Below are 14,360 nucleotides of genomic sequence, written 5' to 3' on the forward strand. Positions count from 1 at the left end.
CAGACCTCTGTTGGGCCAAGAGAAAATCTTTTAGATAAACAATTAATAAACACCGAGACCGAGAAAAGATCTGAAGCCTCTTCTTGTCCTTTGAAGCGCGGGCTGTCCAAGGCCACCCCGGGCCTTTCCAGGTCACCTAAACAGCCGAGAAACTGTCATGCATGGAGCCTGGCTTTGAAGAAGGTGCCAGAATCCAAGTCCATCATCTTCAGCTGGCCAGGCCAAGGAAGAGATTGTCATCCTTGAGGCTGTCCTTGGTGTCTCCAGCATCAGCCCCACTTGGAACAGCTTCTCCAGGGGCTCCTTCTCCTTCTCTGGGGCCAGACCAGGCTCTGCCCAGGGCCCCAGCCATCCATGAACCAGATAAACAAAACCAGGGGGGATGGTGGCCACCAGTGCTTGCCACACCATCTCTCCAGCTCAGCTCCAGCCCAAGAGCTGCGTGTTCCCTTCTGCTGACCCCTGCTCAGAGCTACAGGCAGGACAAAACCAGCCTGGTTTGCTTTGCCACTGATTGCCAAGAGATGCATGGAGCTGGTACCTGCCAGGGCCCTGGATCCAACTGTGCACGTGGATCTCTCCCATCTTCTAGGGCAGAGGAACACCCTGCACCCAAGGATGACAGAAAAGCTCTTCTAAGGATGGCCTGTCCGAGGGTTGCATGGACAAACACCTCTTAATGATACTCTGGCACTCTGGGGAGAGGAACCAGAAATCACCAGTCAGTTGGAGAAGTTGCCCCCCTGTTCCCATGCCCAGGTCATGCTGGGTGTGCCCAGAGCGAGGCCTAAACTTCCCCATGGATGCTCTGTTTGGAGGACAACAGGAGAGCAGGACATGTGCCACCTCCTCGGCAGCTGCCAGAGCGGGATGCCCATGAGCCCGCTGCTTGCCCCCAGCACTGGTATTGCCCCTGTGCCCAGAGATGAGGATCCACCTCGAGAGAGCCATCGTGGTGTGATGGTTTGACCAGGAAGAAGTGGGAATTCTGGGATGTTGTGGTCAAACCAATGGGTGCTTGGATTTTGATATTGGCACCTGGTGTAGCCAGTGGGATTTTGGACACATCTCCGAGAACAGACAGGGGTAAAAAGCAGAGCTTCGGCCCTGGGAGGCTCTCTTGGGACTTTGAGGGACGGAGGTCGGATCTCCCTTCCCCCGTCCAGCCGCTGCTGCTGGGCGGGGGAGGGTCAGCCATGTGGTAGGCCTGGGCCATGTGGTAGGACAGAGATGGGAGGTGAGGAGGCCTTGGAGGATGGAAGGGTGGAGGAGCCCCAAGAGAAATTGGGCAGCCATTTCCCTCCCCCCCCCCCTTCCCCCCTTGGAGACAGAGAGACAGAGAGAGAGAGTGCAGCCTGTGTCGTTATCTCGAAACTCAGTAAATATGTGCTGGCAGCAGCCAGCCCAGCTGAGGAGATGGGGGGGGGTGCAGCCAGGAGTCCAGCCGCCTGGAGGAGTTTTTAACCCTTTTTGGACAATGAAAGCCTTACAGAACATTAACCCTTCCTAGACGAGTGGTAAGAGTGGAGGAGGACAAAGGAAATGAACGAGTGATGGAGGTCTGGACCAGAGAGAGAGAGAGAGTGAGAGATGTTGAAAGAATGGAGAAGATGGAGTGGCATTTTATGCTGGACTCTTTCGTGTAGCTATGGACAGAGCCATGTTTCTGTGTGATACAGAGACTGAGTCCAGGGGGAGAAATGTCCCAGTGCCAAAGAAGATTCAGTGTGGGTACCCCTCGGCCCCAGGGGGTATATAAAATATGGGGGGGATAGATGTCCCAGAGGTGAGAAGGTGACATACTGTGCTTTTCTGGAACTGGACAAAGCATCCTTAAAAAGACAACCCTGGAGGCAGTCCTGATCCCTGTTCAGTGGTGAGAGCACCGGAACAAGGACGGAAAAGGCCACCACGACACATGGAAGGACTCCCTCTCCTCTTGAGGAACTGAAAGTTTGAGCAATCTAAAGGGTGGTGTTGGACCCAGAACTGGTGATTTTGAAGGATGTATTGTATTGGGAATTTAGGGGGGAGGAGGGGGAGAGTGTTTTTTGGTGAGGTTTTCATTTTCCTCATGTTTTCTTTTTTTTTCTTTTGTGTGTAGTTTAGTAATTGTTTGTGTGTAGCTTAGTTAATAAACTTTTCTTTATGTTTAAGTTGGAGCCTACTTTGCTTATTCCTGGTCACATCTCACAGCAGACACCGGGGAGAAGGTGTACTCATGGGGGCTCTGGCTTTGCCAGGCCAAAACCATAACACGTGGGAACAAGATCCGCCCCCGGATGATCTCCTGGCCCCTCCTGAACGGGTGCTTCCCCATGACCAGTTGGCACAGCAGGAGGCCCAGGGACCAGATTGTGGCTGCCTCGCTGTGGTAGCATTGGAGCTGGATCCAATCTGGTGGGCTGTAGGACAGGGTTCCTGTGGAACACACACACAGCTCAGCAGGGGGGTGCTGCTGCTCCCAGAGCCTGGCCCCAGCATCCCTGGGCATGTGGGGGCTGCCCCAGAGGCACACGGGTTGAGCGCTGCCCTCTCGCCAGCACTTGGGACTTGTGCACAAACTCGGGGCTAGAAAAGAAGCCACTGGTGCTGGAAGAGGGCAGCAGAATCCCTGGGAAGGCCCAACCATGACACACAAAGGAAAAGCCCACCCAGTAGTGGAGAAAACCCACTCTCCTCTCCACCTGCATGGCCCCCAAAAATGTTAATAAGCCAAGGCGAACAAGGGGAGTGGAGCAGTCCAGCCCTTCCTCGCCTGCACACCAAACCATCCGGGGCATGGGGTCAGACCCCCCTCTCTGCTGCCCCCATGGGGGTTTTTGTTGGGCTGGCTGCCCCAGCTCCAGCCCCAGCCCAGGCCACAGTGGGTGCTGAAGGCTGTCGTCGGCAGGGCTGGGAGCTGGGCCCCCTCACACCCCACCCAAATCAACTCGGCTCCAGCATCAATCCCATCCCAGCTGCAATAGGGGGAAGCCCCAGTGCTGCACCCAGGCTGGGCCACGAGATGCCCAGGAGCATCCCCTGCGAGGGTTCACCTGCAAACTGGGTGTAGACTGTGTCTTGGAGGAAGGCGCCACAGCCAAGTCGATGAGTTTCAGCTGCCCGCTGGCCAGGTCGAGCAGAATGTTCTCAGGCTTGATGTCCCGGTGCAGGACCCCGCAGCTAGTGCAGTGCCGCATGGCCTCCAGCCCCTGACGGAACAGTGCCCGCGCCTCCTCCTCCGGCAGGAAGCCCCGCTCCGCCAGGACACCCGAGAGCTCCTGGCACCGCTCCGGACGCTCCAGCACCAGCAGGAAGCTGTCGGGGAGCTCAAGCCACTCCAGGAGCTGAATGACACCGGAACAGCCACGGGACACATTGTCCAGCAGCACGATCTCCAGCGGGGCGCTGGTGCTGTCGGGCTGCGTGAGGAGCGCAGTGCTGTCAGTGGGGCCGATGCCGTGCCAGGCCTAGGGAAGCCCTCAGCCAGCCCGGGATGCTCTGCACACCCCGCTCAGCCCACGCCGGCTCTCCCCGCAGGGCTCACGGCGGCTCACACAGTGCCGGGCCTCGGCTCCTCGCCGCCCGGCACGGCCCGGCTGTTGCTGCTGGCCCCGCTCACTCACCAGCTCGCCCCAGTGCTGGATGCGATCCCGCGGCACGCGTTTGATGGCCACCTGCGAGCAAGGGAGAATAGCGAGCTGAGCTCGCTGCCCGTCCCGCCGCGCCCCAACCTTCTACTCCTCCTCCTACTCCGCCCCCTCCTCATGCGCCCGCAGCCGGCCTCACCGCTCACCTGGGCGCCGTCCGAGAGCCGCGTGGCCGCGAAGACGCTGCCGAAGCCGCCGCGCCCCAGCAGCGATCCCAGCCAGTACTGCTCCTGCAGGGCCTCCTGCGCCATCCCTGCGGGCGGGACGCGGCTGTCAGTGCTTGGCCCGGGGCCAGCAACCGGCCCCAAGCGCCCCTCACCCGCCCCGGGCCCTGGCGGCTCGGGGCCGGCGGCCACGCTGCCGAGCGGCGGAGCTCGTGCCAGGGAAGCCACAGCGGAGGCGGCAGGAGCGGCAGCGCCACGTGTGTGCTCCGTGGGCCCCGGGAGGGGCCGGGGCCGGGGCCGGGGTCGGGACTGGAGGTTGCGTCGGGTCCGGGGCTGGGCGCGGGCCAGGCGGACGCAAAGGGCGGCGATGCCGCCCCAGCCCCAGGCACTGATTTCCGCCCAGCAGCGCCACCGCCAGTACGGCCAGAGCCGGGCGGAGGCGAGACCACGGCGGGACGGCCGGGGCCGGGCATGGGGCAACCCCGCCTGGGGCCGGGGGCGGGCCGGGGGCATGGCCCGGCCCGGCAGGGGAGAGGGAGGCGGGGAGAGGAGAGGGACGCCGGGCAAGGGACCCCGAGAGAAGGGTGCCCGACAGAGGGAAAGGGAGAGAGAGAGAAAGAAAGAGAGAGAGTGTTGTGGAATATCTGCTTCTGCTGCCGCTGCTGCCGCTGCTGCCGCTGCCGCAGCGGGACTGCAACTGAAGCACTGGGGCCGTTCGTCCCCGTGTCCGTTCCCCGCTCGCCCCACGAGCCCCACGTTCCAGCCCCACGCGCCCCGGGGACAGCTCCTCCGTCTGTCGAAACACGGGAACCTTCCAGCGCTGAGCCCAGATGCAGAGCCCCAACTCCTGCACACTGGCACAGCAATCCCCTGGCTCGCTGCTGTGCATTGTCCTTGCTGAGGGTCAGACACTGTCGGGCCACCTTCCCTTGGGGTAGGATTCCTACCCGACCCGAGCACTGCACTTACATCTCCAGTGTTGCTTTCCAGTAAAAACAGGGGAAGGAAAACTGTGTATGGCTGATGGTATTTTAGAGTGTCTAAAAATCACTTAGTCACCGATCTTGGAGGTGCTGTGCATCTGGAATTACTGGGATGCAACATGGAAAAGGAGAGCATAGAAATAAATAGAGGAAAATATCTTGGGTTGTTTTCTTTCATTTTCATTTCACTTCTGGAAAGCTGTTTCAGTTTTCCAGGAATCTTCTCCTGTCTGCTGTTTTCCAGAACCTCTCATGGAGAACAAGGTCAAGCTTCTGTCACAAGATTTGCCATCAGGAAATTATGCCACTGGTGAAATTTTCATTATGGCTCTTTGTGCTGGTTTAGGGCAAATTTTGGGAGGAAATCTCCAAAAGGTGTCCCTCTAGAAAGCAAGTTCAAGCAGCCCCTCCCCCTACTAGTTCAGGAAAAGAATTCCCTTGAGAAAAGTGAAAAAACCCCAGTTTATTTCACAAGTAAAGTATTCACAAGCATGAAAAATGAATAATGTTAAATAAAACCTCTGACAGTGCTGAAGAGATGGCAAATTCAGAAAGTCCTTTTTGTGGGTTGTAGTTGGCTCACCTGGTCTCTTCTAAGTCCCTTTGGTGCTGGAATGCAGCGTCCCAGAGCTTGGTGGGCCACAGGTGTGAGCTGCTGCCGGTGTTTGTCTGGGTTTTCAGTCCAGAGCAAGTTTAAACAGTTCCAAGAAAAAGGAAAGTCACAGTCCAAGGAACTTCTCTTCCTAAGCTAGCTAAAACCAAACTGCTGGACCTGGGCTATGAAGGCACCGGAAAATTTCTAAATCTGGGCATTGGCGGTCCCAGAAAACACCAGATCTGGATGGTTCTGGAGCCAGAACCTGCAAATTTCGAAACTTTGGCTTTCTGTGTCAGCAAATCCCTGGACTTGGGCTGTGCCAGCACCCGGATGTTTTCAGATCTGGGCACTGGTGCTGCCAGCAAACACCAGATCTGGGTGGTGTCATTGGCAGTTACAGAAATCTGCCGGATTTGGGCTCTGCTGGTACCGGGAAATTTCCAAATCTGGATTCTGGTGCAGGAAACACAAGATGTGGGCGGTGCCAGACCCAGTAGCAGGAAGCTGCCACAGGTTTTAGCTTTCTTTGCCAGCAAATTGCTGGACATGGACGGTGCCAGAATAGGGAAATTTCCAGATCTGGGCACTGGCAGTGCCAGCAAACACTAGTGAAACCTTCTGGTCCTAGTCCGGACCTTTGACCAGTGGTTTCCCTGAGAACCGGCTCTGGCCATTCACAGACAGAGACTGCTTTCATCTGGAGCTCTGGAATCAGAACTTTAATGAAGGCAAACACAACAAACAGCACGGTGTGCACAGAGAGCGAAGCAGAAAGAAGCCTGGGTCCAGGGTCTAGCAGGGATATTTATACATTTATTTATGGGGAGGGGTTAAGGTGGGATCTGAGGGAAGGATCCAAGAGGAAGGAAGGATTAAGAATATTACACTTTTTGCAGTAAAAAGTAACCAATGGTACCAAAGAGAACTCAGAAGTCGCCAGTGACAATCTGCATAACTGAACGAGAGGATCATGGGCGGGAGCTCCTGCTCACCCCAACTAAAGAGGGTTTTCCCACGGCCTTAAGCTGAGGTCTCCCTCTTCTTTTAAACCAACCCCAACACAGCAGATCTGGGTGGTGCCGGGTTTTGGCTTTCTTTGCAGAAAACTGCTGCATTTGGGTTGTGCTGGCACCAGGAAATTGCCAGATGTGGGCACTGGTAGTGCCAGCACACACCAGATCTGGGTGGAGAATGTGCAGGCACCAGGAAATTCCCAAATGTGAACTTTCCGTGTCAGCAAACTGCTGGAATTATGCTGTGCAGGCATCTGAAAAATTCTGGATCTGGGCACTGGTGGTGTCAGCAAACATGAGATCGGAGTAGTGTAGGCACCAGGTATTTGCCTGGTTTTGGCTTTCTATGCCAGCAAATTGCTGCACTTGGGCTGTGGTGGCACAGGGAAATATCCGGATCTGGGCATGGGTGGTGCCGTCAAACACCAGGTCTGGGTGGTGACAGTCTTGGCACCAGGAAATTGCTGCACTTTGCCTTCTTTTTCAAAAAAATTGCTGCACTTTGCCTTCTTTTTCAAAAAAATTGCTGCACTTGGGCTGTGTTGCAACTGAGAAATGTCCAGATCGGGGTACAGGTGGTGGCAGCAAACACCAGATCTTGGCATGTCTGTTGCCGGCAGCAGAAATTGCCAGATTTTGGCTTTCTTTACCAGAAAATTGCTGGAATTGGCTTTGCTGGAACAAGGGAATTTCCAGATCTGGGCACTGGTGGTGGCAGCAAACACCAGATCTGGGCTGTGCCAGACCCAGTAATGTTGGAAGTGAATCTGTAGAGAATTTTTAAGGTTTGATAGAAGATTTCTATAGTATGTATGCAAGTGTCATGATCCGTCCTTATGAACAGGTGTTGTGATGGTTCGTGGGTTGATCTCAGAGTACGAAAAATACCGACACGGTACAGGGGGTTGCTGTGATAATCAAAACCAATGTACCTTTATGGAATAACCAAAGCAAAATGCATTGAGGAGGAACTGGGGGAAAAGGGAAAAATAAGGAAAAAGAGGGTGGGAGAGAAAGGAAGGTATAGAACTACCAAATGTTTTACTAGGCCGGGACTAGACCCAGAGCTAAGCAAGCACATGCAGCCAGGTGACATTCTGTAACACCAGAAGCTGGCGACCATGAGGACTTTGCTGTCAAAAGGTTACAGTTTGCACTCGGCCCAGAAGTGTTTTTCCCTAAGGCAAAGCAAATTGAAATGTGAAGTTTAAAAGCTTCAAATGACTATGAAAGGAAACTGCAGAATAATTTCTGAAAGGGCAGCATTGTCAATAATCATGCTGCCCACCAAGAGCTGGAGCTGAATCCAGAATTTCTTCTTCCAGCTGTGCAGGAATTCATTCCACTGGAAAGCACTGGTCCATGGGAACAAATGATCCCCTAGCTCTGGGCTGAAAGGCACCCAGGCTGCAGTGCAGATTGGAGGAAGCCTTGTCACTTGTTATTGGCTTCCCGGTGCACTCATCCTTCTGCAAACAAGGGGCAAACAACACAGCTGCACTGCTGTCCCCGGTAAATATACATACAGGTGGCTTTGCCAAAGCCGTGCATTTTTTCCCAGTGAAATACATGACCTCTTCTTACCTATGGAATTGTGATTGAAGACACCTGTGAGCCAGATCTGTGGGAGATTGCAAAGGAGCAAAGCTTTGGGATTTGGGCACACTTCTCTTGGTTTCTTTGCTCAGGTCTTTGGTGAGCACTGAACACACCTGGGAAAAAACCTTTGACTATACAGGATCTTTTGGATCCATTGTCCCTCAAAAAGGTCAACAGGTGACCCTGTTGTAATGCCAAGTAAAAAAGAGCAGCACAAATGACACAAAGAAAACATGGTCAAAGAGGAAGAAGAGCAGCTCAATGAGGAAAGGATGTGGTGAGACACTGGCACATTGAGTTAGCTGCACTCCTATAATCTCTAGGCTAGCAGGTCCTGGTCACACATTGTTGTTGGAGAATTTTGCTGAGACATGGCTTATAGAGTTTTGTTTAGACATGCCATAATCATATACAGCTGATTGAAAAGTAAAAGGCAGCTGTAAGCAGCAAATTCTCAGGCCTGTTCCTGTAAATAACAAAATTCTCAGGCACGTTTCTGTAAACAGCAGAATTCTCAGGCTTGTTTTTAAATAACAAGTAAATATCTTGTCCTTGGATAGTTATGGGAAAGCAGAGTGACAAACATGGAGGCCTTGAGAACCGTTCATAACAGGATGAGACAAACAAGTCTTGGTCTCAATAACAAACCACAGGTATTGAAAGCAAAAGGAGGGGTTGGTGTGTAATCTGTTACCAATGATGAGCTCGGGTTTTGCAATATGTATGAACTTAATTAACACGGTTATAAAATGTGCATGTTGGACCAATAAATTGGAGTTCGATGCTGATCAAAGGGTGGGTCGTCTCCCTTCGCTTCTACACATTCTGCTTTTGGTTTTTTTCAATTTTGTTTATTTATTTACTTTTTTTATCATCAAAATAAAATATATACAATTTAAAATATGTCATCAAATTTTAAAGATACAATCAAAACACAGTAATTCATAACTACCTCTAAATATCAGAACATATGTACAGCTGTAACTATGAAGCCTAATGCATCAATCCTCTTCTTCAAACACTCTCCATACAGGCAGAAGCTTCTCCTGAGCTTGGAGGAAAGAGAGCTCTTCTGGACGGGAGGCGAGGACTTTGTGGGTGAGGGAACATCAGAAGTGTCCACAGAAAACTTCTCCTTAAGACTGTAACCAGTCAGATCTGCAAAATGGAGACACAAAGTTTAACAGACGCCACCATGCAAACCTAAAGCAGCTGAAGCTCCATATTTCCTGGGACACATTTCCTGCAAACTTCTAAACAGCAGCACAGGGAAAGATGCTCCTGCTGGCAGACACGTGAGGCAGGGCAGGGCAAAACCCTGAGCCACTTGCCCAGAGCTGGCACAGGCACAGCCGGGCCTCTGGGCTGCCCTGGGACAGCTCAGCAGCCCCACAGTTCAGCAGTCCTACAGCTCCAGGGGCACTGGCACAGCACAGCTCATTGCAGGGGCACATGCAAGGCACAGCTGTTCCCTGGCAATGTGCTCAATCTCTCTGGGCTGCCACAAGGCCCTTCCGCCCAGCAGAGATTGCCCAGCTCGCCCATCACCTCTGTGTGAAGCTGAGCCTTGATTGCCTTCACCTTGTCCTCCATCTGGAGCTGCTTCAGGCCCCCCATGCCATGACTAGGAAGAGCAATGGAGAGAGCAAGGGCAGATGCACACCCTTCCTTAGGATTTTGTCATTTCTGGCACAGCTCAAAAGGCAAATCCAGAGGTGTCCAACTCAGCGCTTCCACAGATTTCTGGAGAACATCTCGACTTCAGACGCCCAACATTCTGGATGGGATTTCCTGCACATGTGGAGGCTTGCTGGCAGCACATTCCTTCAGCTGCGTGCCCATCACCTTGCAGAGGGCAGAGGCCAGCTTGGTGGCCACGGTGCGGACGTTGGCGCTCCGCACAGGCAGCACCTTGTTCCCCAGGCAGGACCAGAGCACGGGCAGGGCGTCGCGCTGGATGACTTCAGGGCTCCTGGCATGAACCCCCTGCACAAGCACTGCCGGGACAGAGACACAGCTCCTTACCCACCAGCCTCACTGCAACAAGGATCTACCTCTGCTTCTGCTTCTTGCCAGCCTCTCTGGCCAAGAGCAGCAAAATAGCAGCCAGAGCCCCTTGGTCCAGAAACGGGCAAAGCAGCTGAGCATCCTGGAAACAGAACCACCAACCCCTCAGAACTAATTGCTCCAACCAGAGCCTTGGCCCTGTGGCAGACTTCCTACCTTTACTAAATTATTTCACAATCTCTGCATGAACAATGAATGAAATGTCCAATTGCCTTTGATTTCCATTAAGAAGTTGCCTAAACCCACACTGAAGATTTGGAAATACACCATAGAGAGGAAATGGAGAGATTTCTAATAAAAGGATGATTCCATCTTTGAAACTTTGATGTCAAGTGCCAAATGTCTAATCTGGCTCTTCCCTGTGCTCAGTGGCACACAGCAAAGGGAAGGGTTAGAACACACCTCAAAACTCCAGCCCACCAGAGATGGCTGCTGCCTGACAGCTGGATGAGAAACATCAGTGACCAGCTGGGGTCTTTGGCAGAATGCTTTTGGGGCTTCCAACAAAGAGCTGTTTCAAACCTCAGGGTGTCTTAGATAATTACCCAGACCCCATTGCCTTGGCATTTGGGCATCTCCACATTTTATTGCTATTTCCCCTCTCAATGTTAATGGCATTTTTTCTTTTAATGTTCACTGAAATAGGGGCATAGAGAAAGAAAAATGCTACACAGGGGACTGAAATGTAACCAAAACATGAGTGTTTTCTCATATTGTCTCTGAAATCTCTCTGCCCAGTTTCTGAACTGAACTGTATCAAACATAGACAAAAACTTACTACCAACCGGCTCCTTGCAACAAGCAGATTTGGCTAAGAGATGAAAACTTAAAATGCTCTGCAGACCATTCTTATTTTCTGATCAGACAAAATGTTATCTAGCAGCCATTTAATATTCTGTGGTGGAAGAGACTACATTTTCTCTATGCTGTTAATCCATCAGCAGGCATCAATATTGAAACAGCTCCTGCAAGTACCCAAAACCAATTCTGCTAAGCAGGAAAGGGTAATGGTACCCATTTTAAAATGGAAATTCATTTGAATTTAAATGCAATTAACACATTGGTGACTACTGAATGTGAGGAACAGCTGTCTGTTCCTACTAAATCTCAGAGAGAACATCTGCTTTTTCTAAAGTAGTCCTAATTTATGTGTAGGGAGTATTATTAATAATTGGTTAGCTGAGAAAGGCCATACTGACATAATGCCGCTGGTTAAGCTGAAGGAGAAAAGTCAGCAGTCAGCAAGCTGAAAGGAAAAGTCACAGTGACCTTGCTCCAACATGAGGATAGGGAGTAGAGATTAGTCCTGAATATATCCTGAGAATATGTAGAAAGTATCAAAAGTAGAACCATAGGAATGTAGAAGTAGGCATAGGTGCTGATATGTAAGCTGACCAATCCTGAGCTCAACTTTTGCAATATGTATGAAGCTCATTATGAACTGTATTTAACCCGCCGTACTGATCAATAAAATTGAGCCTGTGATGATCAAATTGATGTCCTGGTTCCCTTCCGTCGACAAATGGTGGAGAATGCGGGCATAACCGAATCTCTGCCCTTTTTCTCGGATTAAAAGAAAAAGGGATTACACCACGGTCCGGAAGTTGGGTTTGGGTCCCAGCAGCCGGGACGGTGCCGGAATTTGAAGCACCCTTAAGGTTCACAACGGTGACTTAAGCCAATACGTGTCGCAGGAGCCTGGAGAGCTGCAACAGCGCGCGCTGATTAATAGGTATGGATAGGCAAGCGGCATATGATTTATTTACCGCCTATTTAGAGCGGCGTGGGATAAAAGGGATAGATTTAAAAAAGGAGTTACCAGGGTTATTAGCTTATGGCCATGCTAAGGGTATCTTTTCTAATCCTCATACAGTTCATGAGCTAGCAGAGTGGAAGAAGTTTGGGGAAATATTGTGGGATACAGTGCTAGACGATGATAAGTCAGCAAAGAAATTCGGGAAGTTATGGCGGGTGGTGTATAACACGTTACTTCAGCAGGTCTCTGAGAGAAAGGCAGCAGAAAGGGCAACAGAAGCTCATAAGAGGAATATAGGGTATGGTCGTGAGGATGATCCCCTGGCACCTTCTGTAACTAAGGTACTTATGCCTAAGAGTCCCCAGCAAAGTGGTGTGGAAGATTTTTCTATAGGCGCAGGGGAACCGTCTGCACCTTTCCTGTCAGAGGGGGAGAGCGAGTCGGATGGTGGGGGTAAGAGCAAACCAGCTTTGCCTCCGCCACCAGCTTCAGGCGGGTCGGATAGTGGGGGTGGGAGCAAGCCAGCTTCGCCTCCGCCGCCAGCTTTGCTTCCGCCGCTACCCCTCAGTGAGCCGGCTCCGGTTACAGCTTCGGCGGGGGGGTCGCTTCCCCCGCACGAGCCGGCTCTGGCGGGGGGGTTGCTTCCCCCGCGTGAGCTGGCTCCGCTTGAGTCGGCTCCGGTTTCACTGTCAGCTCCAGCGGGGCTTTCCCCGCGCGAGCCAGCCTCTGCTTCACTGCCCCCCCCCGCGCGAAACCTCGGTGTCTGCACTGAAGCGCCAGCAGCATAGCACCCTTAAAGAGCCAGATCCCATCCCAGGGGCGCACCGTGATCCATGAGGGGAGATGGCTAAACAGAGGAGGGAAGCTTGGGCTGCTTTGGCGAAAGAAGTAATGCAAATGGGGGATGGTGAAACGGTGGAAATAGCTTCTAGTCTTGCATGTCCAGTTACATACACACCACAGTGTATGTGGTGTATGCACAGTGTATGCACAGGGGAACCTTACGCATAATATAGCAGAATATACTCCCTTAGATTGGAAGCTGTTAACTCAGCTACGTTCTACAGTTAGTCAGTTTGGAGTAAAAAGTGAACCTGTTAGGCAAATGTTAGATTATCTTTTTAATACTCAGGTTTTATGTCCTAATGATTTAAGAGAAATAGTTCGGTTGATATTCACTCAGCATCAGCAGTTATTGTTTAACGCCCATTGGCAAGCGTTGGTGAATGAATCGGTTGCTGTACAACGAGCCCAGGGAGACCCATTACATGGGGTGACAGTAGAGGAGCTGATGGGCTTAGGGGCATATTTGCGTACAGAGGCACAGATGATATTGGGAGCTGATAAACTTAGAGAGTCTATGAGGTTAGTGCGTGCTGCAATAGACATGGTTAAAGAGCCAGGAGGGTTACCAGCTTATATGGGTATTAAGCAAGGAAGGGAAGAATCATTTGGAAATTTTATTGATAGAGAAGCTACTGCTATAGATCGGGCTGGTGTCACAGACTACATGAAGGGGGCGCTATTGAAGCAGTGTGCCTTGCAAAATAGCAATCCCGCAACCCAGAGAGTGTTAGCTACTTTAGGGGCAAATTGGACTATTGAGGAAGCATTAGAGCGAATGGCTTTAATGCCAACAGCTTCACAGGCATTTATAGCAGAAGCCTTAAAGGAATTAGTATTAGGGTTACAAAAGCAAGCAGAGTCCACTCAAAATCAGGTGTTAGCTGCTCTTGCTCCTCTCCGAAGTGGCTCACTGGCATTCACGCAAGGAGGTTCAAAGCCATTCCTCAAGTGTTACTGATGCAGCAACGAAGGACATACACGCCAAACGTGCCGAGCGACTGGCGTATGGTGTCAACACTGCCGATCTAGCTCCCACAACACTAAGGCTTGTAGGCGCCGGTCGGGAAACCATTTGAGGAGCGCGAATCATGGGGGCCGCGCCCAGACACAAGTTGCCGCCGTGACATCGGAGACACCAGCAGCTGCCGTGACATCGCTGCCACCTCCTGTCTGCAACCCGCAACATCCGGGAGCCTCGGCTTGGATTTATCAGCAGCAGTAGACGTCACACTAATGACAAACCAGCCTGAGAGGATACCCACTGGAGTAAAGGGTCCTCTTATATTAAATGGACAAACATGTGGAGCATTATTGCTGGGACGTTCCTCTATAACTATGTTGGGATTATTTGTTTTGCCTGGTGTTATCGATGCGGACTTTACAGGGGAAATACAAATTATGGCTTACACCCTTTATCCTCCGATTAAAATTACAAAAGGACAACGCATTGCACAATTGGTACCACTGTCACAAATGACATCAGGAATACAATCATTTACTGGGCAAGCACGGGATGAAAAAGGTTTTGGCTCTACTGGTGTTACACTTTTAACTGTGGATTTACAAAATAGACCAAAACAAAAGGTTGAAATTACCTATGGGCATCAAAGCATAACCCTTTATGGATTATTGGATACAGGAGCAGATACCAGCATCATTTCTCCAGAAGCCTGGCCACAACATTGGCCTCTATTTCCTTCAT

At 51.6% G+C, this 14,360-nt stretch overlaps 1 protein-coding gene across 1 annotated transcript; it reads right to left on the reverse strand.

Annotated features, from left to right (window-relative positions):
* Window positions 1–588: 588 nt before the first annotated feature.
* Window positions 589–13,077, reverse strand: LOC134414021 (serine/threonine-protein kinase pim-1-like). Its single transcript, XM_063148019.1, is given in 7 exon segments — window positions 589–710; window positions 2,260–2,421; window positions 3,039–3,086; window positions 3,089–3,404; window positions 3,609–3,659; window positions 3,779–3,946; window positions 13,060–13,077. Coding segments are annotated over 7 exon segments (885 nt in total).
* Window positions 13,078–14,360: the final 1,283 nt, after the last annotated feature.

Source organism: Melospiza melodia, unplaced genomic scaffold, assembly GCF_035770615.1.
Source record: "Melospiza melodia melodia isolate bMelMel2 unplaced genomic scaffold, bMelMel2.pri scaffold_91, whole genome shotgun sequence".
Classification (NCBI taxonomy): domain Eukaryota; kingdom Metazoa; phylum Chordata; class Aves; order Passeriformes; family Passerellidae; genus Melospiza; species Melospiza melodia.